The following is a 25,239-nucleotide window of genomic DNA, read 5'->3' as shown; positions in this document are numbered from 1 at the left end:
TTAAAAACAATATTCACGTCCCAAAGAGATTTATATCGCGGGAAGGAAGGTCTCAGTTCGAAAACACCTTTCATGAACCGTTTTACCAGAGAGTTTGACCAAAGGGGATCGTATTATTGTTTGTTTGACTAAGTGCAGACAAGGCACTGCATGCAGAATTTATAGCGGAGTAAAACAAACCGGAATGATAGGGATCTGTGAGGAAGTCTACAGTGTTAGTGATTGAAGGGTCAAAAAATTCAAAACTTGAAGTGCTACAAAATTGGCCCCATTTGTTTATGTCTGTTTGGTTATTGGGACTTTGCCCCTTTCCATGTCAGATCTTCAGTTCTATACTTTTTGGCAAGTGAGAGCAGCTGGACGTTTAAGGAGTGTCTGCAATTGTGGGCAAATCGGAGGGGGTTATTAGAAGTGGTACAATGAGTGGATACCAGGGTTGAGTTGCCAGTTTGGAATTACCAGGATGCCCATGGCTTTTTCCTGCATAATCTTTTGAACTGTGTGCCAAATGCAGCTAAACGGGGGGAAGCAGTAGAAATTTAGCGTGCTCAGGAAATAGAGAAAGCATCAATGTGTATTGCTTCGGGGTCAGACCGATATGTGTAGTAATTCGGAAACTGTTTGATTATTCGAGATGCAAATAAATCCATTTCTGGTGTAAAGGCGAATCTATTTATTGCTGATTGGAAATGACATGGATTTAACATCCATTCAGCATCACGATAAATATTGCGCGATTATCATTGTCAGCATTGATGTTATCTAACCCAGTTAGGCAGAAATCCCAAATTTCAATGGAAATTCTATTCAGTACCTCATTGAGGCTAGAACCCATGTACCTCATTGTGGCTAGAACCCAAACACGGCAGTACTGTTGTCCAGCTTGAGTTTAACATGTTTTCCCGTTAGCTTTTAGACAAATGACTTCAAGCCAAAAAAGCTGGTTTCTTTTCAGTTTTCAAATACGTTGATGTGGAAGTCATGCATCAATGAATGATAATGAGACTTTTCAATGTGAGGTTGCCAATACTGTTTTGAAAAGTTTGGTAACGTTTCTTGGGCAGGATGAGAGGCCATTCGGGAAAGTAGTAAATTTAAGCAAAGTACGTTTGTACGAAAATTTTTTAAAAATTTGATAATCAGGATGGATAGGTACACTATAGTACGCATCTTTCAAGTCTAGCGAGGCCATCCAACAACTTTTGTTATGAGTGTGAATATTATTCATTTAAAGTTTTCTAGTTTTCTACGGACTCGTTGAGTTTCTTAAGGATTTTTTTTGGAGTGATAAAGATAGGGAAAATAAATTCGATTGGATCGGAGTCACAAGGGACAATGACTTGTACTGGGCACATGCCATTAAACGAAATTTCAGTCCCTGAAACTATTGCTAAAATGTCAAGGTCAGTGGTAAGTTTTTCCTATTCCCTGCAAAATTTCGAAATTTAAAATGTTGTTAATAAATTCTTTAAATGTGTTTATCTTTTGTTATAAGCAGTCTAATTCTTTTTTATTTTTTTCTGATTCTGGTAATTGTGATGTAGAGGGTACTGTGCCCTCCTCCTCTAGGATAAAAAAGGCCTGCTTGTCTTTCGCCACCAAACACGAAAGGGCCGGCTTGAATTTCTGCCATATTTCCGGATTAACTTTCGGCACATACATTCCCTCACAATTTTCACTTGGCCGTTGATATTTGCTAGGAATTTCCTTTAGTTTAGGGCAGTATAGCTTCCTTCTTGTTTCGGATCAGATTTTCTTCTGATGTAGTGGATTTGAAAAGAGATCTTCCGAAGAGACTTCAAAACGCGACTTCCGTTCACGACAAGGCGTATACAACTGACTATATCGCGAATGGGTATGCTCTCTCGCACAACTCTGAAATGACCCTAGCTTATGACGTAGTAGAATTAAGCTTAATTTACCCACTTGACAAGGACGTTAAAATACTCGCAGCCGATCAGTATGCATGTAAATGCCCATATAGATCGGCCGCCCGTATTTTATTAATTATAGTAATTATCATAAATTATCATAAAGTAATATAATAATAATGATCCGATATGCATGATCCAGTAAATCTTGTCTATGTCTAGTCTAGTCGATATCAGATATATCTCGACAGAGCTAAGTAAATACATTTGGTCCCTAAAGGATAATAACATCAGATACGCTATATATATATTGGAAAATAATGGCTCGTGCAAGCTCGTATTCAAATATCGGGAAAAAATGTAATTTATGCATAATGGAAAAGTACTTCATTATTTGTAAACCCGAGTATTGTACTCATAACAAAAGAAACGAACTGACTAGTGCATGCCGGCATGCAAATAAGTTTTTAATTAAGAATGGATAGGTATCACACCACTATGAACGATCGGTACACGGGATATTCCAATTCAATCTGTACACGCACCTGAAGAGAGAGGAGCTTTAATAGGCCTCTCGAAACAGAACTGTAGTGCTTTAAATTTTTAATGAACAATTTTTAGGTTTTAATCTCCAATTCATTTCAAATATATATATATATATATATATATATATATATATATATATATATATATATATATATATATATACGTATATATATACAGGGTGAGTCAGAAAAAAGTCCCCTCTATTGAAATCAAGCCTTTGTTAGAATCTGATTGCCTTAATATTATGATAAACCCAATTGAAAGCAAGACGCTTTATTTGAATGCCTCAACCTAATAACTATGCTATTTACACACTACTGCGTTGATCATGCATTCAAATCAACAAAGGCTTCATTTCAATAGGGGGGACTTTTTTTTGACTCACCCTGTTATATATATATATATATATATATATATATATATATATATATATATATAAAGATAAAATAAAATAAACTTGGTTTACTTCATAAGATTTTATTCACTACAAACTTGTTTCGTATGACAAGCAACGCTTGCCACACTCATCAGGTGAATTTAAATGTCGCGCTATGTTGTTGCCAAGGTTATATATACTATATACATGTTTGACGTAAAACGGAAAGCTATAGTGTTAAATTACATATAAATATATACAGATTATATCAAGTAATATTGCTTAAGAGAAATTTGTTTCTATGCCTGCATTTCGATAACAGTTCATTTCTTGAGTTTAAAGAACAAAGTTCAGGGTGGTAAATTATGATAAATTTTTCATGTGTACAAAGGCTGCAGCGTTTTGTTGTGTTGTTATAGCTCTTGCATTGTTTAATAATACGCCAGTCTATAGAGTACTTAACCTTTGCCTCTTTAAGTTGCCAGATGTATTTGCTCAGTTCTGTCGCATTTCTATACTTGCTTAATCTAAATGAACTAGTGTGGCAATTATATCTTGTTTTGAATTTCCCTTCTGTATGTCCGACATAAGATTCCTTTTGATTCGTATCGTTCCTAACAACCGTTGCTTGGTATACTACGCTGGATGTTAAACATGTATATAGTATATATAACCTTGGCAACAACATAGCGCGACATTTAAATTCACCTGATGAGTGTGGCAAGCGTTGCTTGTCATACGAAACAATTTTGTAGTGAATAAAATCTTATGAAGTAAACCAAGTTTATTTTATTTTATCTTTATACTAGCTCTATACTTTGGTATATCGAGCACTCTACTCATATATGATTCTAAATACATATTTGATATATATATATATATATATATATATATATATGCCCTTTTTTTGTCTTGCTAGACGGTGCCGAGTTGTTGTTAGATCTAGGATTACATGCAGGAATCATTGGTAAAGAACTTTCACTACTCGTCTGATATAGATATTCATAAAGCTATTGAATGCTCCATCTTTTGATAGTATATAATTATGTTTCACAATTATTATAATTTATATGGAAGATTTTGCATACACCCGCTTATCATAGGAGTAATATGATATTGTTAGTACAGTTAAGGTCCAGACTACCCAGTAACTTGGTATGCTCGTGCGTTGTGTATGCATCCATATTACATCTTACTTATCATATAATTTGACAATCTTGGCGAAAAAACAATATATAGGTGCGAACTGCGATGTTTGGAAAATTTTTCATTGATACATCTTAACTTCATGTAGTTATGCCAGCCAATGTTCCGAATATGATTCAAGACGATCACGTGAAGGAAAAGGAAAAAACTATAACTGAATGATAACAGTATATAATGAATCAAATAAATTATGAATACAATCTAAGCAATTGAAGACACCCATTTACATGTTACGACTTTGTAACTCACGACTTTTCACGAAATCTTAAGGTTCTTTTTAACATAAAGTAATCTTTTATCACGTCTTATTAATTAATTTCTTCGTGTACCAATTGTCTCTTAGAGTGCGTGATGCAAAGGTGTTTTTCTCCCAGGAAATAGAACTTTAATTTAATTTTAGGAGGTATCGTTCTGCCTTTGCTTGGAGTTGTACCGGATGCTGCTATTATTGTCGTTTCTGGTTTGAAACCAGACGCACAATATCAGATCTCTGTTGGCATGGGGTAAGAACGGTATAGCTACTATAATTCTCTGCATGCATGCATGCATTCAATACGAACAATTAGAGTAATCTTTCCTGAAACCTTGATACCAATCTGTTAGGTTCGTTTTACTAATGAAATAGCTACTAATAAGTAGTATAGCCCTATACGAAGAAGGTCCTAATGCGAATGAAGAAGACAAGATACTCTAATTCATTTTAAAAGAAATGAATAACGCAAAAAAACCCGAATATGATTATTCCCCCCCTGAAATGCCATTAAAATATGGCTTAGCAGCGGAGAAGTTACGCCACATATATAGATACAAAGGATGTTATACTTATCAATAATCTATTAGTGCAGTTTTGAAAAAGGCTACCATATCATTTTTACTTTTTTTAGGACTCTAGCTGGCAGCACGATAATGTTGTTGACGCTTTCGTGGGGCGGGAGTTTGTTCATCGGGAGATGTGACTTGGATAGCAATGGTGAAGCAATTGAAGGAACTGGAAAAGGAATTAATTGTTTGAAGCAGGTAATCTAGCGTATTTTGAAATTATACCACTCGTGTGAAGAGCATGTAGAGTATTGCAGCCAGGAAGCAGCTTCATAATTTGTACTTCTTTTAACAGCCTCGCAGTTAATATTTTCTTCTGAAAGATATCTTTTTATTTCAGGGCGTTACTCTCCTTCCTTCTGTGCAGAAATCCTCAAACATTATGCTTATTACATCACTTCTTTATCTGTAAGTTTGAGTTATCCAATCACTGTTTCAAAACTTAAATGTGATCTTGACCAGTGTCGCTGTTAAAGTGTTTTCACTATTGTTTCATAAACTTTTGATATAAGGGCCGCATTCTATGACAGCCGGTTTCGTTGCTTTTCTTTGGCACAAGTTAAAACACGCAGTGGCGTAGCCAGCCCGATAATTTAGTAAAGCTATGCTAATTTTTGGTTAAAACAATGAATTTCCAAAGAAATGAATAATGAGAATAACATAGAATTTGCATAGCATGACTAAATCGTCAGTCTGGCTACCCCACTGAAAACACGATGGAGAATTAAGATTAATCTTTATATCTCCAATATATTTTTGTTGATCATAGCAAGAAAAATGATTGGTTCATTGTGATTTTGTCCATCAATTGGAAATTTTCTCAGCATAATATACCATCTTGCTTTACCAAGGCCAAGTTGTTCAGGAATACCATCAATGACCCGATTTATACTAGAGACGGATGACCATCTGGACCCCCTCCCATCGTAATGCGTGTAGCCCACGCGAGACGTAGGAAACTGTTGGATTATGTCTTAGATATTCGTGGACTCCACGCGTGAGCGGAATTATGTTGCGTGTGTAAGAAGTAGTGCATACAATGCAATATAATGAAGCGTAAGTCCGCATGATGGCATGTTTGTTCGATAAAATGTATGAACAATCACGCCACCAGTGTGACACCACCAACAAAAATTATTTTTAACAACCTACAAGCATCGTTAAGCTTCAAGGAGTGAATGGGAGTAAATGTGCGTTTTATTCGAGTTGTGTACTTTGCCAATGCATTATATATTTTATCATACCCTATTCATTGCCTCTTGCAGTGTGGTTCAAAGTGCGGACTGGCATTGGGGTCCCAAGAAATATCCTCCCCATGATCCACCTCAACCAAAGTATGTGAAAGATTCTGCGTTGGCGACTGTCATTTTGTGTGCCATATCTTTTGTTGCCTACCTTGCTTTTCTGGTAAGTGGTAATTTTACACACGTTCGAAAATGTTATGGGACATAGATTTTTAAAATACGAAGAGGACAAAATGTTCAAGTAATACGACGACAGAAGTGTATATATATAGAGAGAGATAGTAGTATCGGGTTCGATTCGAAGTCATGTAGGTAGAGTGCTCAATAACGTGTTATAGAATGTTATACTGTAAGAATAATGAAAAACTGGTTTATTTCATAAAAACTTTTATTACGACAAATTTGTTTCGTGTGGTAACAGTGGCAGGTCTAGGGGTGTGCAGAAAAAATTACCACAGTTTAAAATCGGAATCGCAATGTTAAATTTTAATACAAAAATGCATTACTTTCCCGTAATGGACCGGCACTTCCCCGTAATGGACTGGCAGTAGATGCGATCCATTACGAGAGGAAAAACAGAGAAATTCTGAATGAAAAAGGCACACATAAATGCACCAGAGAAAAATTAATTGCTTTTGAAATTTAACATCTCCAGACGGTTTAGGTAACCTAGATAATTCAATATTTTGTTTTTGTTTTTATCAAATGCGTACCAGGCTACTAATACGAATTCATGCATTTCTTGTTTGTTTAAAGTGCAAATACATCCCTTATGCCATATAATAAACTTTTTTTTAACCTTGCTTGCTCGGTCTTCACCGAGAAATATCAGCCCCGATCTTTTTGTACAAACCTCGCTCTTTGAGCTCGGTCTGTTCAAAAAGACCTCGGTCCGATATTTTTCGGTAAAGACCTCGCGCTCGGTTAATAAGAAGTTATTATTTTTATTTAGTATTCGGCATATTTTTTTGTTATTTTAATGAATATTTTTCAATGCTAACATTAATTTAGTTTATGTTCGCTATATTTTTTTAAATGAGCTAATGTGTTGTACAATGTCTTGCCTGGCTTTTATACAAAACTCTGTTAGTGTCAGTCTCAGATTTAAAACAACTTTCCGTGGCAAGCCTAGCCAATATTCATTTTGAAAATGGAAAGATTTATTTCTTTTGACGGTTTCGCAACAAATATATACTTGAGAAAATACGAAGACAAGGTGCTTAAGGTGCTAAAACACTGTCGAAACGTTCCCTTACTGGCCTGGCAGTAAACGCGATTTCCTGAGCTCTTGAGGAAAAAGACTTTCCATTGAGGGTGTCATACGATGATAAACAATCGCCTGGACGCTAGAATTTCCTAAGAAAACAATAACAAACAATAAACTTCTAAATAGCAGCTATATTTTTACCCCCACTGCTTGTTTTTAATGCGCGCGAGGCAGAACAGTATGGATTTCTATCTGACCAGGTAGATTTCCGACTCAGATCACCTGGATTGTAATGTTAGTCTCTTGAGCGGTTTATTTGTCGACCATAACGAGACGTTTCACAATTCAGGATACTAAATATGAATTTTAAAGTTTGCTACTCGTAACCACTCGTATGATTTTTGCATCAATTCCACTCCCATTCGTTCTACTACCATCATCAATGGTACTGCAGTACAATTAATGATTTTACCAAAATTAACAAAATGGCGGAAAGTTTTTTCATACAAATTAAACAACCCTGGAGGAATACTGCCAAAAGTACAAAATAATGGATAAAAGTCTGGAAGTTAGGGCAGTGTTTTACATTAAATTATCGTGTTTACGCCTGAAAAGTTGGCGATGAAACGCTATACGGTTTTCCACCAAAATCGCAGCTGATTGGTCAATTCAAGTTTTCCTTAGCAATAGGGTAGCAACGGAACCAGCAGTGAAAATTGAGTATTATTTATCGTTGTCATATTGTGTAAAAAATCACTTTTGTGCATTTCCTTGGATGTTTTCTACTAAAAAACCTAAATTTATCTATTTTTCACCATGCAAAATTAGGCACTGGCACTTCATTCATTTAAATCTGCCACTTCAAAATGAGTCTAAGTGATGTATATGATCATTTCCTAATTTTTAAGCCAATGCGCTATTATCAGTATTGCATGTGTTTTATCGTGTACGCCCGTTTGCACTTGCAATTTTTGCTGCGATTTAATGTGCAATTTTCTCCATTTCATGGATACTAATGAGTGAGTAGGTTACGGATGCACTAGTATGGACACTTATACATTACACCATTCGTAACCTTTTGCTTTTTGATGATAGATCGCACCGAAAATCGCAGCAGAAATTGCAAGTGTAAACGGGCCTTACTCAGGTCGTTAATTCACGTCTGCGCGCCGAAAGTCCCCAAATATGTCATTGCGAAGAAATAAAAAAAATATTACTAAAGTGAAGTATTTTCAAATTTGTCATCTTAGATCCGCAAAACAGTTGAAGTGGAATCATTGACACCCGCACAGAAGGAGTAAGTACATGCTTGGTGATCTATTATAAGAAATGGACAAGTTACGGGTGTCTTTTCGACTAATCGAGGTTGGTCGAGGGTTATCCTTATATGTAGTAATGTACTGTATTTTTTTTTCACTTTACCTCTTATTGTCAACTGTATTTTTTCACTTTACCTCTTATTGTCAACGGCTTCGCAATGAAAGATCGTCAATATTTGTCGAAACTTTTACAAAAAGTGGTGGAACGACGTGTCTATAACGATAATATATCAAAACTCCGTGACAGAGCTGTATATAAAATAGTCACTGTAAAAAGCTAAATGGCCACGGTATGAAAATTTCTCTTAAACGTGCCGGAAACGGCACCCGGAGAAGTGTCGTGTGCCCTTATCCGAGGAATATTTACAATGATAGCCCATGCAAAATTCAAATTCAAATTTCGAATTGATTGCTATATAATTACTTAATTTAAGTAAGTTTTTCATGAGGCAATGATTTGCACGAGTTCCTTTAGAAAGAGTGCAATTTATTAAATTATTTAAAATGACCAGTTTATAACTATAACTCAATAACCAAATTATTGGGCGTTGATGGTTTCCCTTAGTAACGAAAGAAAATAGTAACGTCAGCCTCTTTTTGATTTTCTGTTTCCACACTACAGGGTAAGTAAAAAAAACTGACACCTTTCAAATTCAAATTAGCTGCTATGTGTCTGTAATCGGCTGTAATTACAGAAGTTGCCTAATATCTCATGGGTAGACGAAGCATATCAAATAAGTGAACCCATTAATTAACCTTGAACATAAAGTTGGGAGTTAAAATGCATTCTAAGCTATGTAAAAAAGAACGTTGAATTAGTTCAATTGGTTTAAACACTTTCGCATTAACTAACCACGTCTTGTTGATTGTACACAATGGGAATTGTCAAATTCCAGCCATAAGTTTGCGGCTAATTTGAATTTCAAAGGTGTCAGTTTTTTTTTACTTGTCAAATTCCAGCCATAAGTTTGCGGCTAATTTGAATTTCAAAGGTGTCAGTTTTTTTTTACTCACCCTGTATATCACCAAAAATCGAATTGCTCTTAACCACTGATCTATTCTAGCATTGGTCAGTGCTCGTATCTGATTTTTATCATCCTAAAAACCTACGAGGCATTACAACAGTTTTTAAAACGAGGATATATTTGATCTGGCAATAATAGCAAGATTTAATTACTTTCATAACATAAAAGGGTATTGCCAACGAAATATCGTAACCGAACTTAAAGCTGATCGCCATCTTGGATAAATTTATTAATGATAACGTATGGTTTTGATGACGCCACAAGCGGGGTTAACCTACTCCAAATGCTATAAATTTCTTTAGAAAACCTGCTATATTTTGGGCTTCGGTGTCCAATAATTGTCTTGATAAAAAACTAGCATGACCCAGGTTTTGACATAACATACATTTATCCTTCAAACTAAGATGGCGGTCAACTCACTAATTTCGGCCTAAATATTAAAAATACCTCACTTTTTAATACCTCTTTGGAACGACAATGGAAATATTTTGAAACTGTAGGCAGATTGATATCAAAACAAGACAGCCTTCCGAGATAGATCCTATTGTTACTAAAGAATCCCGAACGAGTTGGAAGAGGTAACGACACAGAATCCTTTCAAAAAATAGGAATATACATTCAGCTGTATAATAATGAATTGTTGCTTGTTGTGATTTTGATCAAAACCACTGTACACTAGTCGAGTGCTCCAGTTTTTTTTTACACGTAATTAATTGCATACTATTCATTGTGGAAGGACTCAATTCCCTCGAGGATAGTTCTGTTAATTTGAGTGGAATGCATACGCTTACGCAGTATATATTCAGTTTTGGATTATTAAAAACGCTCATTCTCGTAGAAGTTGACTAATCTATAACTTGTTCATTAATAGGCCACGGATAAAGAGAGGAGCAAAGTAGTTGTTGCACTCAAATGTTTCTTCATGCTGTGTGGTGGTGTTGCCATGGTAAGTGTAAGATATGACACCAACCTATTTCTAACTCAAAGATAGTATTTGTTGCTTTTTGTCACTCTCATATTATATGAGTTACTATTGTTTTGTATTATTTTTATTCCACGTTGTATTTCCAATATTTTTTATGTTTACTTTTTTGCTAGGTGACGATATTCTCTGATCCGATGTGCGATGTTCTCAGTGGTATAACGAATAAAGCCAATGGTGACAATGGGGGCAGCTACATCAACATAAGTCGTATGTATCCACACCATCTGTACTGTATATGTAAATAATGGTGGTATTGTCTTCAACCACTTCACACTAAACTTTATTTTCACCAAGTTTCAAACATACCCTACATCTTTTTTATAACGCACTCAAGTAAGTGGTCTTGTTTTCAGTCGTATTAGTGTCCTGTCGTCTCTTTCCTGAACGACACGTCAGGATCGTCTTTTAGTAGCCATCCATCATGCACGTTTGCAGAAAATAAGACCATGAGGGACTAGAGTCACCTTGGCCATCCTGTTAGGAAACTTACCCCCCTCTTTTTCCTATTGAAGTCATCGCAGGCATAAAAAATCGCTCCTCGTAAAGTCGCATCACAATGCCTTATTCGTTAGCTTGTACCGCACCATTTGCAGGAATACCGCGATAATTAATACCAGAAAAGTTAGACTTCAAGAGGTGATTAAACATACAATAATAACATTTTGGAAACAAATATTTATTTCAACCTAAAAAAAGATCATGATATTTTCCATTTATCCTTTACTTATTTTAACTGGACCTGTAACGACAATTCATATATAATATATATATATATATATATAATATATATATAATATATATATATATAATATATATATATATACACCGTTTGCAAAAACGTTGGCCACAGATAGATATATAGATGGATACTCGAAATCTAATTAGAATTGCATATGTTGTGTAATATGATTGATATCCAATGCAAATGTCATCATATGCAATTCTAATTAGACTTCGAGTATCTATCTATCTATCTATCTGCGGCCAACGTTTTTGCAAATGGGTGATATATAATTATATATATATTATTATATATATATATATAATCAGTATGAAGATAACAAGTATCGAGTTCGAAATCATGTAGGTATAGAGTGCTCAATACCGTATGGTAGAGCGGTTAATAACAAGAATGACAAACTGGTTTATTCCATTAAAACTTTATTACTACAAATTTGTTTCGTATGGCAAGCAAAGCTTACCACACTCGTCAGGTAACAACTGATCGCGTTTATGAGCGCTATGAAATATTATATGCTTAATTCAGGCCTGTTGTGATAGTTCGTTGTGCGGTCGGTAACGTATCGGATTGCTGTCATTTGCTATACAATAAGTGTTTTTTTCTGTGTCTACAGTTTGATACTAGTTCGTTCTTTCTGTTAAGTGTACAAAGCTCCGGATAACAAATAATTATAAACTTCTCATACAAGCATAAATTACATCGCTTAGTTATACTAGAATACGGTTTACATCGTTTTAAAATTTTCCATTGGATGAGTGTTGTACATCAGAGTCTTTTAGTGACCATACATATTTACTAAGTTCGGTAGCTTTACGAAGCTTCGGGTTGACAAAAGAGCTTTTGTGGTTTGCAAGACGCTTTTTGAATTTGTTTTCAGTAAGGCCAACGTATGTTTCTTTGTTTTGATTGTCTTCGCGGGTAACAGTGGCTTGGTAAATCACGCTTTCAACTTGGCATTTTTGCTCGAGGGGGCAATTAGCAGTTTGGCGGCAGTTGCAGTTGTTCACTGTGCTTGCTTCATTTAGGCTGGATTGCTTGCTAAGTATGGCTTTATTATGGGACGTGATTATGGCGTTGATGTTGGGCATGCAGCTGTAGCTTAGTTTGATGGTGTTTCTGTTGAAGATCTTGTGTAGCGGGTGGCTGCGCGGGAAGCACTCGTCTATAATTCTTAAAAACTTGTGGCCGATATTGGTGGCGACGTTGCAGCTATACGGAGGGTTGAACCAGATGATTTTTCTGGTTCTCTTCCGTTTTTCCTTATTTGCTGGTCTTGTGTTGAATGTGAGTATGTGGTCATATCCGCTCTTTGCTAGCGCTTCTTGGTACGGTAGCTTAGCGGAGTCGAACGCCTTCTCATCGGAGGAAATGGCCGATAATCTTCGGTCAATGGATTCGGGAAGAGTTCTAAGGATTGGTGGGGGGTGGTTACTGCATCGGTTAATATACTGGGGGACGTTGCCTGGTTTCATGAACGGTTTGTAAGTTCCTGTTCGTAAATCAAAAGTGATATCTAAGAAATCAACGATCTTTTTGTTGGCTTCAATAACTTCAGGTTGTGGTCGTTGAATATCTTACATATCTCCTTTTTGATTTTCTCTATTTTCCTCGGTGATTCGTTGAATGCTCCCAACCCGTCGTCTCTGTATAATCCCAGTTTCTGTCGGTGTTCCTGCTTGATTTTTGACAAAAGAAAGGCTCCAACGAGTTCACACGTTTCTGCTCCATCGAATGAGCCCATAGTAACGTCGAACTGCGAGTTGGTTTCTTTCTTGCACCACGCTTCCTTCTCGTTAAACAGTAGTGATCTCTTTGCTTGAATAATGATGTGTTTCTCATCGTTCGATATTTCGTCAAACTGCGCGGCAAATTCGAGGGCGTCGATTAGCAATTGTTCGGAAATAGATGGATAGAAATCCACAACATCGAAAGATGTTCGACGCAGTTCGACGTTACTATGGGCTCATTCGATGGAGCAGAAACGTGTGAACTCGTTGGAGCCTTTCTTTTGTCAAAAATCAAGCAGGAACACCGACAGAAACTGGGATTATACAGAGACGACGGGTTGGGAGCATTCAACGAATCACCGAGGAAAATAGAGAAAATCAAAAAGGAGATATGTAAGATATTCAACGACCACAACCTGAAGTTGACTATTGAAGCCAACAAAAAGATCGTTGATTTCTTAGATATCACTTTTGATTTACGAACAGGAACTTACAAACCGTTCATGAAACCAGGCAACGTCCCCCAGTATATTAACCGATGCAGTAACCACCCCCCACCAATCCTTAGAACTCTTCCCGAATCCATTAACCGAAGATTATCGGCCATTTCCTCCGATGAGAAGGCGTTCGACTCCGCTAAGCTACCGTACCAAGAAGCGCTAGCAAAGAGCGGATATGACCACATACTCACATTCAACACAAGACCAGCAAATAAGGAAAAACGGAAGAGAACCAGAAAAATCATCTGGTTCAACCCTCCGTATAGCGCAACGTCGCCACCAATATCGGCCACAAGTTTTTAAGAATTATAGACGAGTGCTTCCCGCGCAGCCACCCGCTACACAAGATCTTCAACAGAAACACCATCAAACTAAGCTACAGCTGCATGCCCAACATCAACGCCATAATCACGTCCCATAATAAAGCCATACTTAGCAAGCAATCCAGCCTAAATGAAGCAAGCACAGTGAACAACTGCAACTGCCGCCAAACTGCTAATTGCCCTCTCGAGCAAAAATGCCAAGTTGAAAGCGTGATTTACCAAGCCACTGTTACCCGCGAAGACAATCAAAACAAAGAAACATACGTTGGCCTTACTGAAAACAAATTCAAAAAGCGTCTTGCAAACCACAAAAGCTCTTTTGTCAACCCGAAGCTTCGTAAAGCTACCGAACTTAGTAAATATGTATGGTCGCTAAAAGACTCTGATGTACAACACTCAATCCAATGGAAAATTTTAAAACGATGTAAACCGTATTCTAGTATAACTAAGCGATGTAATTTATGCTTGTATGAGAAGTTTATAATTATTTGTTATCCGGAGCTTTGTACACTTAACAGAAAGAACGAACTAGTATCAAACTGTAGACACAGAAAAAAACACTTATTGTATAGCAAATGACAGCAATCCGATACGTTACCGACCGCACAACGAACTATCACAACAGGCCTGAATTAAGCATATAATATTTCATAGCGCTCATAAACGCGATCAGTTGTTACCTGACGAGTGTGGTAAGCTTTGCTTGAAATACAAATTTGTAGTAATAAAGTTTTAATGGAATAAACCAGTTTGTCATTCTTGTTATTAACCGCTCTACCATACGGTATTGAGCACTCTATACCTACATGATTTCGAACTCGATACTTGTTATCTTCATACTGATTTATTTCGCTCCTTCACTGTTGAGCACTCTTCAAATCATCATGGAACCAGTCAATCTTGGATATTCTATGAAAAACATACCTGTCGCAGAGCCTAAGGAATACTTAAAATGTTTTATTGAAAAGACCGAATCGTTCCTGCGACGCATGAGATGGAAGGCCTACCACTACCTAAACCCGAAGACAGAACAGACGGCAACCAACGAAACTTTTGGTTTCAAGACAACGAACACGCCAACGAGTATCAACGAGCTGATACATTTTGAAGACAAAATGCTAAATCTAATACGAAACATCGAATTCGACAACACTGTCTCTGAATTTCAAAAGAAGCTTTCCAGTGACGCTAAGAAAATCAGAAAGGATGACAAATTGCTTATCGCTGCCGACAAGACGACGAACTTTTACCGCGTAGACACAGACACATACAAACAGCTAATCAATACCGCCATAACGAAATCTTACAAGAAAGCTCCAACAAACGTTCTTACTGAAATTATTTCCGAAGAGAAAAAGATCGCCAACAAACTCAATCTGCAACTAAAGATAGACGCGTTGACCGCGAATCAGTCATTTGTCACACTAAAGGATCACAAACCAAACTTTATCAACAAGCCAACATGTCGTCTAATCAACCCGTCAAAATCAGAAATCGGGAAAATCAGCAAGCAAATTTTAGAGAGAATCAACGCCAAAATAGTGAGGGCTACAGCCATCAATCAGTGGAAAAATAGTGAAGCTGTCATCTGGTGGTATAAAAACATCTCTAACAAACCGGAACATTCGTTTATTTCTTTCGATGTTGTGGATTTCTATCCATCTATTTCCGAACAATTGCTAATCGACGCCCTCGAATTTGCCGCGCAGTTTGACGAAATATCGAACGATGAGAAACACATCATTATTCAAGCAAAGAGATCACTACTGTTTAACGAGAAGGAAGCGTGGTGCAAGAAAGAAACCAACTCGCAGTTCGACGTTACTATGGGCTCATTCGATGGAGCAGAAACGTGTGAACTCGTTGGAGCCTTTCTTTTGTCAAAAATCAAGCAGGAACACCGACAGAAACTGGGATTATACAGAGACGACGGGTTGGGAGCATTCAACGAATCACCGAGGAAAATAGAGAAAATCAAAAAAGAGATATGTAAGATATTCAACGACCACAACCTGAAGTTGACTATTGAAGCCAACAAAAAGATCGTTGATTTCTTAGATATCACTTTTGATTTACGAACAGGAACTTACAAACCGTTCATGAAACCAGGCAACGTCCCCCAGTATATTAACCGATGCAGTAACCACCCCACCAATCCTTAGAACTCTTCCCGAATCCATTAACCGAAGATTATCGGCCATTTCCTCCGATGAGAAGGCGTTCGACTCCGCTAAGCTACCGTACCAAGAAGCGCTAGCAAAGAGCGGATATGACCACATACTCACATTCAACACAAGACCAGCAAATAAGGAAAAACGGAAGAGAACCAGAAAAATCATCTGGTTCAACCCTCCGTATAGCTGCAACGTCGCCACCAATATCGGCCACAAGTTTTTAAGAATTATAGACGAGTGCTTCCCGCGCAGCCACCCGCTACACAAGATCTTCAACAGAAACACCATCAAACTAAGCTACAGCTGCATGCCCAACATCAACGCCATAATCACGTCCCATAATAAAGCCATACTTAGCAAGCAATCCAGCCTAAATGAAGCAAGCACAGTGAACAACTGCAACTGCCGCCAAACTGCTAATTGCCCTCTCGAGCAAAAATGCCAAGTTGAAAGCGTGATTTACCAAGCCACTGTTGCCCGCGAAGACAATCAAAACAAAGAAACATACGTTGGCCTTACTGAAAACAAATTCAAAAAGCGTCTTGCAAACCACAAAAGCTCTTTTGTCAACCCGAAGCTTCGTAAAGCTACCGAACTTAGTAAATATGTATGGTCGCTAAAAGACTCTGATGTACAACACTCAATCCAATGGAAAATTTTAAAACGATGTAAACCGTATTCTAGTATAACTAAGCGATGTAATTTATGCTTGTATGAGAAGTTTATAATTATTTGTTATCCGGAGCTTTGTACACTTAACAGAAAGAACGAACTAGTATCAAACTGTAGACACAGAAAAAAACACTTATTGTATAGCAAATGACAGCAATCCGATACGTTACCGACCGCACAACGAACTATCACAACAGGCCTGAATTAAGCATATAAATATTTCATAGCGCTCATAAACGCGATCAGTTGTTACCTGACGAGTGTGGTAGCTTTGCTTGCCATACGAAACAAATTTGTAGTAATAAAGTTTTAATGGAATAAACCAGTTTGTCATTCTTGTTATATATATATATTATATATATTATATATATATATATATATATTATATATATATATATAATATAATATATATATATATATATATAATATATATATTATATATATATATATGTATATATATTATATATATATATTAATTATATTATATATATATATATATATATATATATATATACGTCATTTCCCTATTTGGAGAGTTTGCAGCTTCAGTTTCACACACCGCCAAACAATACGTATTTTAAAGCCAACAACCAACACGTTATACTAAAATAAGCCTCTACTTTTAGTATATAGTCTAGTTTTTATACATATGGTGAGACAGGTTGAAAAACCGTACCGTCCTCCCGAAGTTTATACCTCAGCTACTATATCTGGAATGTGTGTGCGTGTCCTATATACCTAACTATATACTAATCTAATTAAAATATGTTAATTTGGCCACTACAGAACCTTCAGTACTCATACAGAGTGCTTGAAAGGATAGCTGGGGAATGAAATATTTTAATATTAGTGCATTTTATCCGGGTCTATAACGCTCGAAGGTATTTTTAGTGCACTAACCGATTTTGAAGTTTAAACCCCCCAGTTCACGATATATTGATAGACATGTTTTCAGACGCTAGACGCGAAACCATAACGTTACAGTTACGAAAAATACAATTCAATTTCTAATTTTTATCTGTTCAATATCTTAAGCCTTCTACGTGTCGTTTGTTGTCACACCAATATGCTCGAACGCTTCTGAGCTGGTGTCATCGCTTCTTTTCGCTGCCAAGAAAAAGAAAGAAAACGTGTCTATTACTTATGCCCAGGTGAGATTTATTATTCTATAGCTTATCTGCTGGTTTAGCTTTTCGTTAATATGTTTTTATAGAACATCGATATCACCAGAATATTTTATTGTTTCAAATTCGTCTTTTCCTAGTTATCAACCAAAGTATATAATAAATTATATTACTAGTATCTGATATTTTATACAGTTGCGGACTTCTGAGGTGAAAGGAGATGCTCCCCTAAAATATTTGAAGAAGTTGGGAAAATTTCTATTGATCGATTCCGTTTGTTTTTAGAATTAGTTAATTTATTGTACCTTATTAGAAATTTCTGGTACTCTGCAGTTCCGAGGGCTTGCTTTTTAACCTCACGAGGGCAGTCAGTAGGTGATTACCGCCTTTTTTGGATTGGCGATATTAAAATATATTGAGAGTCGAATTATCTTCGGTAACCCGGTAATTATCCTCGGTAACTTAACAAAACTGAAATATTTGATTTACAAAATTTTGTCTTTCGGAGTATGCCATTCTTATATTTTATTAAAAGTTTTTTTTATTCACGGAAAGCTCAATTATTGCTGGTATGCGCGCCGTAGCATATATGATATGTATACATATACTATACTATAGGGCGACCGCGCCTATTATCGCACTACCTGTGGTTAATTTCGGTTTTTGTAGTTGTATGGGGCAGCAACAATGAACAACACTATGTGCTTGGGCATCTTTTGTGTACTGGTTTATATAAAAAACCTGGAGTGGTATTACTCGGCAGGTGAGTTTGCCTTGGTTTTGTTCTCCTGAAGACTTTATATTTTAGAGATTTGTATTGTACGTCGGTAAGGCAGAAGCTGGCTTCTCGAATCTCAACATGTTGCATGATCTCGAACATTGCGTAAAAATGCCATAACATGGATATTATGTGGGTTCACCACCCTCAACCTAGTTGTTTTTAATACAGCTGTCTCAAAAAGCTTAAATTTCTTTATTAAACATGCATTGATCAACGCCTATTAACGTTCTCTTAGTTTATACACAATTGAAAAACATCCTCAATTCATATTGTTCGACATTTCTGAAAACTGCTTCAGTGGGTTTCGAGATATCTGTGTAATATTTAATGTTAGTCAACGGATTAACAGTCCCGGAAAACCCCTGGAAAAACACAAAATAGGGTCTTGAAAAGTTGTAGATTTTTCTTGTTGGTTTTACTGTCGAAATGTAGGTGAAACGTAACAGGGTGTTTTTCTATATTTTTGTAAATACGAGAAAGACAAGTTTGTTATTTTCCGCGGATAACAAATTGCTTCCAACAAATGCCTAAGTTGGTTCACCATACCAGGGCGCTTAGAACCGTACCACAGCTAGGAGCGCGTTTTAGAAAATAATGCGCAAATTGCAGTAACCACGCTATATCCGCTGCGCATTCGCTTAGTTCTATTTATTTCATTCCGGTGTTGTTGCGCATAAGTACTTGCCAAATTCTCAGTTTAAGTTCAGTTGTTAATGTGGACGCTTGTTGGTAAGCTTGTATTGGAAAACTTTTTGTACTTGCATAAGGGCTAAATCTATCCACGTTGGAACTCAATCTATATTGGCTTAAAGAGAAGCTTTACGTGCGCTAACCAAAGCACGGAATAGACATTATACCAGAAGCCTCACTCTTTGCATTTTGCTAATGTTTTCGTGCCCGAAATTTTTCAGAAGCGCACGCGACATTCTACACAATTCTACGCCATCCTGGTGTGTGCATAAACTTTGTACCCCCTTGGAAAAGTTCCTGCACACACCAGGATTGTGTGAGCAAGACACAAATTGGATACTAAGCACCATAATGCTTGCGTATGCTCGCGTATTTGGCTTGCGTTAGGTGGACACCAAATGCAAAGAAGAGTGAGGCTTCTGGTATGATTTCTGATCGAACACCTCTTTTTAACCCGTAATACACAATTTAAAACAGAACTTATTCGAATGACTATTCTTGTATTATAGAGGTGATATTATGTTCTCACTAGCAGTTTTAGGAATTAATTGGTCACTCCCGAGTACATTTATGACCAAAGATCTACTACAACTTTTTTAAAATTCAATTATGACCGTATTAAGTTGACTGCTAGAACTGTTTCACTGTGATTTCATTCCAAAATGTTGGTTGTTATTTTCAAAATAATCAGGTCTTTTAGTGCAACAAACAGTTTTTAGGTGCATACGAACCACTTGGGTCTTTTGCTGTTTTATTACATATATTGACTGATATTAATAGAGCCTATTCCAAGTATATCCTTAATAGCATAGCGCTGGCATGAAAAGAAATGGAAAGAATTTTTTGTGTTTTGAATGTTTTGTTATTTTTTGGCAGAATATAATTTGATCGAATTTGAAAACTATTTGCAACTTACTGCCACTATTCAATCTTTATTTAAACTTTACTATAAATTTTTCCTAAAACCTTCGATACTCACAAATTACCTCCCAATAAACTTTAGAAAAAATAGCAAATCGCACTTGCTTTGATAAAAATGTTTTTCGGTTTAAAATATTTAATTAAAATAACTGGTGAACGGTGCGAAAAAATAGTCTTTGTTTAAGGTAGAGATGAGCATTTTTAAGAGGTGTGTAAAAACCTGCCTCGTCCCCAGTCGCTTGCAATTCCAAAAATAGAGATCAGTTGCTGCATGTGAGGGAAGCTGTGGCGACGATGAAATTCATTTTTTCCTTGATAAAAGTACACCAAAGTGCCCAAAAGGGCCACAAACTTTGAAGCAAAAGTTTTCATAAGTCTAGAACGTTTTATTCTTCAAGTACCCGTCTACCCAGTTGTTTCATTTGCGAATTGTTTGGCGATCTGACCAGATGAAAGCTGCATTTAGTATTTTGAAGGTGTACAAAATCTGGACTTTTCTCTAAATTCCGTGTTTCCCCTAATATACAATTACAATTACAATGTATATATATTATTCCTTAAATTACAGAAGTCACGGTGATCTTGCTTGTACAATGGCTCGTGTTTGTCATGGGTTTCCCCTTGACCTATAAGGTATTTCTTATAACGTTAGACAAGATAAGTATGTATGGGCGAAATACGGGAGTTATGTGACAGCAGCAGAAGAATGAGGGACGTTCAGTTTTTTTAATGACCTCTTGGTCCCTTTTCAAGGAAACTATAAAAAATCAGAACCAATCAATAATTATTTATTATTTGCTATTTTGATTAGTAAATTCTATTGTGAGTCATGACATTTATCGGAGGCTTTTTTTAGTCCTTTTGAATGACTATAGCTTACATTCGGCTTAAGTCCGCTGGTGGTTTAAATCCGGGCGGCGTGTTTACACCTTGAGGTGGTCCAGTACATTTTTTTTTAAAAAATCTGTTCATGCCATATTGCAAGCGAAGTTGCTCTGAGTGAAAAAAGACCTGTAGGAATCTTCAATCACTATTGTTACCCAGACCAAACACACCCAATGGTGGAAAAAAGACGAATTTTTAAAAACGATAGAAGACCTAGTTTTAACGCTCGAACGACGGAGTTGGTTTTATTTCGTTCTAAGTATTTTTGCCTCGGAGCTGAACTTGGAATAAATAAAATTTTCCAGTATTAAACGTTTTGCAGGCTATAAATACGAAACTTCTACGATCTATCTAAAATAAACAGTCGCTATTTTACTTAGACTAAATAGAATAAACCACTAGTTCACCTCCGATCGAATTGTCTTTAAAGTCGACAATGAAAATTTTATGAAGTTAGCTTTATTACTTTTGAATTATCGTGCAGGAAAGTAAGGGGAATGAGAATTTTAGTTTGCTAAGAAAATCGAGGAAATTTTTTTTGCATATATTCAAAACTTGTAGAGAACAACACAATAGAACAATGAAGCAATAGAATAAGCCAATAGACCCCTTTTGTTTGCTCGGGGTGAAACCTTAATAAAACTGTTTGTTGAATTCTCGCGTTCTTTGTATATTTTTTGGAGAAAAAAAGATCCAGGATCGCTTTGGGATACATTCAGTAAGTTTGTACCCATTGAAATTTTTGTAGTGGACCACCTTAAGCGAAAGTTTTGGGGCATTTTGATATTTAAACAATTACATAAAACTGGCCTTGAAACTGGTTGAAACAAATCTATTTGGAGTAGGTCGAAGAAGGCCTGTAAGACCTCCCCCCCTTCCCGTCACTTTGAAGACTAACTATAAAATCACTGGGGCATGGACAAATCACGTTTGTAAGTTTTCCAATCAAGTTTAAGATTATATTTGGATTTATATTTGAACTAATACAACGGCAAGAGAGTGTGGCAGTGCCAGTCAATGTCCCTTGGAAAAGCGAAAACTACAAAACGTGATTTAACCAAATCAATAGGTTAAAAATTTACTGCAAAGTTCGCCTGTAAAACAAAAACTCAATGCCAATCATCAGTTTATACAGCATTTGCTGGTCATTTAAGTGAAAACGAAAATCATTAGAATGATTCCCATTTCAATTACGCGTTGCTTATGTTCAATAGAAAGAACTTACATTCAACAGTACTAGTAGGTATAATCAATAAAAACAACTAATTATGTCGATAGCACGAAACGAATCTCAATAGCATTATTCAAAACTCATTTACCATTATTGCACAACAATACAGTTAAACCAAAATACATTTAGGTACACAAAATAGTCATTATCGCTGTAGCGTACCAAAGTTTTTGAATACGGTTTGAATCTTTACAGAACATTGATTACATTATTGAAGCGGGTATAAATAACGATGTTGCTTACATCTCCGTGTGATTGACTTCGATAGTTTCATCATGGCTGAGCGAAGGCGAAGAATGAGGATTTCTCAAGACGAAAGAAATAGACTGATTCGTGCTTTTGAAGAGCCAGACCAAGATTATCTTGCAAAGGCAGATACATTGGGTGTGAATAGATCAACAGCACGTGGAATCATTCGTAGATATCTACAGCAAAATAGGGTAGACGAGCAGCCACGTGGTGGCAGAAACAACGTTAAAGTAGATGATGAAATGACGGCTTGTTTAGAAGAAATCGTCAACGAAAACCCGTTGTTAACGCTAAAGGCAATCAACTCTGAGCTGCGTCGCCGGCTACCCGAAAAGCGTTATGTTCATGATCGAACTATTGGTAGACACCTAAACGGCATGCTGTTTACACTTAAGTTATCCCAGAGAGTTCCAGCTGAACGAAATCGACCCGAAATCATAGAACGTCGTTTCCAATACGCGCAGTGGTTCCTGGAAGTAGCAAATCTCTACCATACAGTATTCATTGACGAGTGTGGATTCAATATCTGCACCTCAAGGATCCAAGGTCGTTCTCGCAGAGGAGATCGGGCTTACCGGCAAGTCTGTGGGCAAAAGGGGAGAAATATTACGATATGTTTATCTATTTCAGCATTATTTATGGTGTTGTTCACCATACTATACAAATGGGAGCAATGACAGGCCCATTGTTTAATGAATTTCTTGTTCGTACAGCTCAGGAATTGAGCGAGGACGAAACACGCTACCTAATTTTCGACGGAGCACCATGCCATAGGAGGGCAAAAAATCCAACTGACGACATCAAAACGCGCATTCTTTCTCCTTACAGCCCATTTCTAAACCCGGTTGAACAAGCTATTAGCTGTCTGAAAGCAAACATTAAAGCAGATATCTCGCGTCCTCGAATACAGCACCAGATCAACGACAGGCAAGCTGCCCGAAATGCCGGTCTGCCATTGGGAGAATACAGAAAACAGATTCTGATCGCTGCAGCAGAAAGAAATATTCCCTACATCACAGTTGCAAAATGTGTTGCTTGGAACAGACTAATGCAAAGATACTTACCCAAATGTTTAGCAAGAGAACAAATACAGAGTTAAATCAGAGTTATAGAACGGGTTGTTGTGTGTAAAAATCATTGATAGAAAAAATAGATAATATCAACATAATTTATGTGGAACGGCGTTTTAATTACTATTTTGTGTACCTAAATGTATTTTGGTTTAACTGTATTGTTTGTGCAATAATGGTAAATGAGTTTTGAATAATGCTATTGAGATTCGTTTCGTGCTATCGATTTTCACTAACTGGAATACATAATTAGGTGTTTTTATTGATTATACCTACTAGTACTGTTTAATGTAAGTTCTTTCTATTGAACATAAGCAACGCGTAATTGAAATGGGAATCATTCTAATGATTTTCGTTTTCACTTAAATGACCAGCAAATGCTGTAATAGCAACATTACCATGCTAGTAGAAAATGGATGTGAAGCAGGAGGCAATTCGCAAAAAGGTTCGGGAGGCAGAAAACGGGGTACGAAAGGCAGAAAATATTCATGCCCCCAACCCCCACCACCGCCAACATAAAGGAGTATAAGAGCATTAGCTGAGAAAACATTGGTTGAGTTTACTGACAAAGGCACCAGCTTCCATCGTTGAAGAAATACTTGACTTTAGTAGACTGCATGTGTCTACAGAACTGACAGTTTAGTAGACTAGATTCGATTGCACGGTTTGGGCCTGTATACAGACGTATATTTGCCTCGAAAATATTTGGTGTTGCGAAAGTATGACATGAACAGTCTTTTCTTTTTATCTAGTTATGGAAAGTCGTTCCCGTCGCTTTCCTTTACGTATTTTCTATCATTCTTATTGCAATCCTGGAAAGCACTGCTGTTGGATGGAAATGATGAAGATAAATTTCTTTTAGTTTTTTTATTTACTAATCAAAGTTGTCACAGTATTTTCTATAGGTAACACGTTCTGCTATGTATAGAGAATGTTCCATAGCATGTGAATCCCATGCCCGCGAGACGTCGGAATCTTTACGATAAATTTTTACGATAGTGCGCTAGTTCAAGTATACGAATGTTATCATTGATTCGCCAACTATCTCACAATGCAAAGTTTCTCGAGGTTATTGTTAGCTAAAAATGGAAGGAAGGGGCTAAATGAATGTTGTAGACTTGTAGTTTCAATAATCACCCTTTCTATATGCTGACTGCATCCCCTCTCTCACCCCAGAAACAAACCTTTGAAAGAAACACACGCTGGATGTCCCAATAGCGCTTACATTATATGTTTCGATTCTCAATTAAGGTAGTCCAGTACAAAATAATAATCTTTTCTGTTTTGAGGTGGTCTTATACAAAAAATTTTCTTTTTTATTTTGTAAAATATAAAGATCTTTTCATGCCAAGTTGCTCTGAGTGAAAAAACACTTTTGTGGAAAATAGACGGTTTTTGTAAACACGATAACAAACTAGGTTTTAACGCTACTATTAAATGTTTGCAGGCTATAAGTATAAACTTTTACGATATATCTGAAATAACCAGTCGCTATTTTACTTAAACTGAACGGGATGCAAAACGTTTAGTTCACCCACGAGCCAATTGCTTT

General features: G+C 36.6%; 1 protein-coding gene across 1 annotated transcript in view; it reads left to right on the top strand.

The window, feature by feature from the left end:
- Positions 1–24,625, top strand: part of LOC114540936 (sodium/calcium exchanger NCL2-like) — a 33,889-nt gene extending 9,264 nt beyond the window's left edge. The window contains exons 4-14 of the mRNA XM_028560933.1: positions 3,713–3,760; positions 4,400–4,502; positions 4,884–5,016; positions 5,159–5,226; positions 6,084–6,267; positions 10,485–10,559; positions 10,712–10,805; positions 17,772–17,887; positions 18,530–18,623; positions 20,821–20,885; positions 24,440–24,625. Coding sequence (XP_028416734.1) covers positions 3,713–3,760; positions 4,400–4,502; positions 4,884–5,016; positions 5,159–5,226; positions 6,084–6,267; positions 10,485–10,559; positions 10,712–10,805; positions 17,772–17,887; positions 18,530–18,623; positions 20,821–20,885; positions 24,440–24,529 — 1,070 coding nt within the window. The 3' untranslated portion in view covers positions 24,530–24,625. The remainder of the gene's footprint in view (positions 1–3,712; positions 3,761–4,399; positions 4,503–4,883; positions 5,017–5,158; positions 5,227–6,083; positions 6,268–10,484; positions 10,560–10,711; positions 10,806–17,771; positions 17,888–18,529; positions 18,624–20,820; positions 20,886–24,439) is intronic.
- The last annotated feature ends 614 nt before the right edge of the window (positions 24,626–25,239 follow it).

The sequence above is a fragment of the Dendronephthya gigantea genome, unplaced genomic scaffold, assembly GCF_004324835.1.
Source record: "Dendronephthya gigantea isolate DGI-Jeju-01 unplaced genomic scaffold, DenGig_1.0 000256F, whole genome shotgun sequence".
Classification (NCBI taxonomy): domain Eukaryota; kingdom Metazoa; phylum Cnidaria; class Anthozoa; order Malacalcyonacea; family Nephtheidae; genus Dendronephthya; species Dendronephthya gigantea.
The sequence above is the reverse complement of the archived record's forward strand: the minus strand, read 5'-3'. Positions and strand labels throughout refer to the sequence as shown.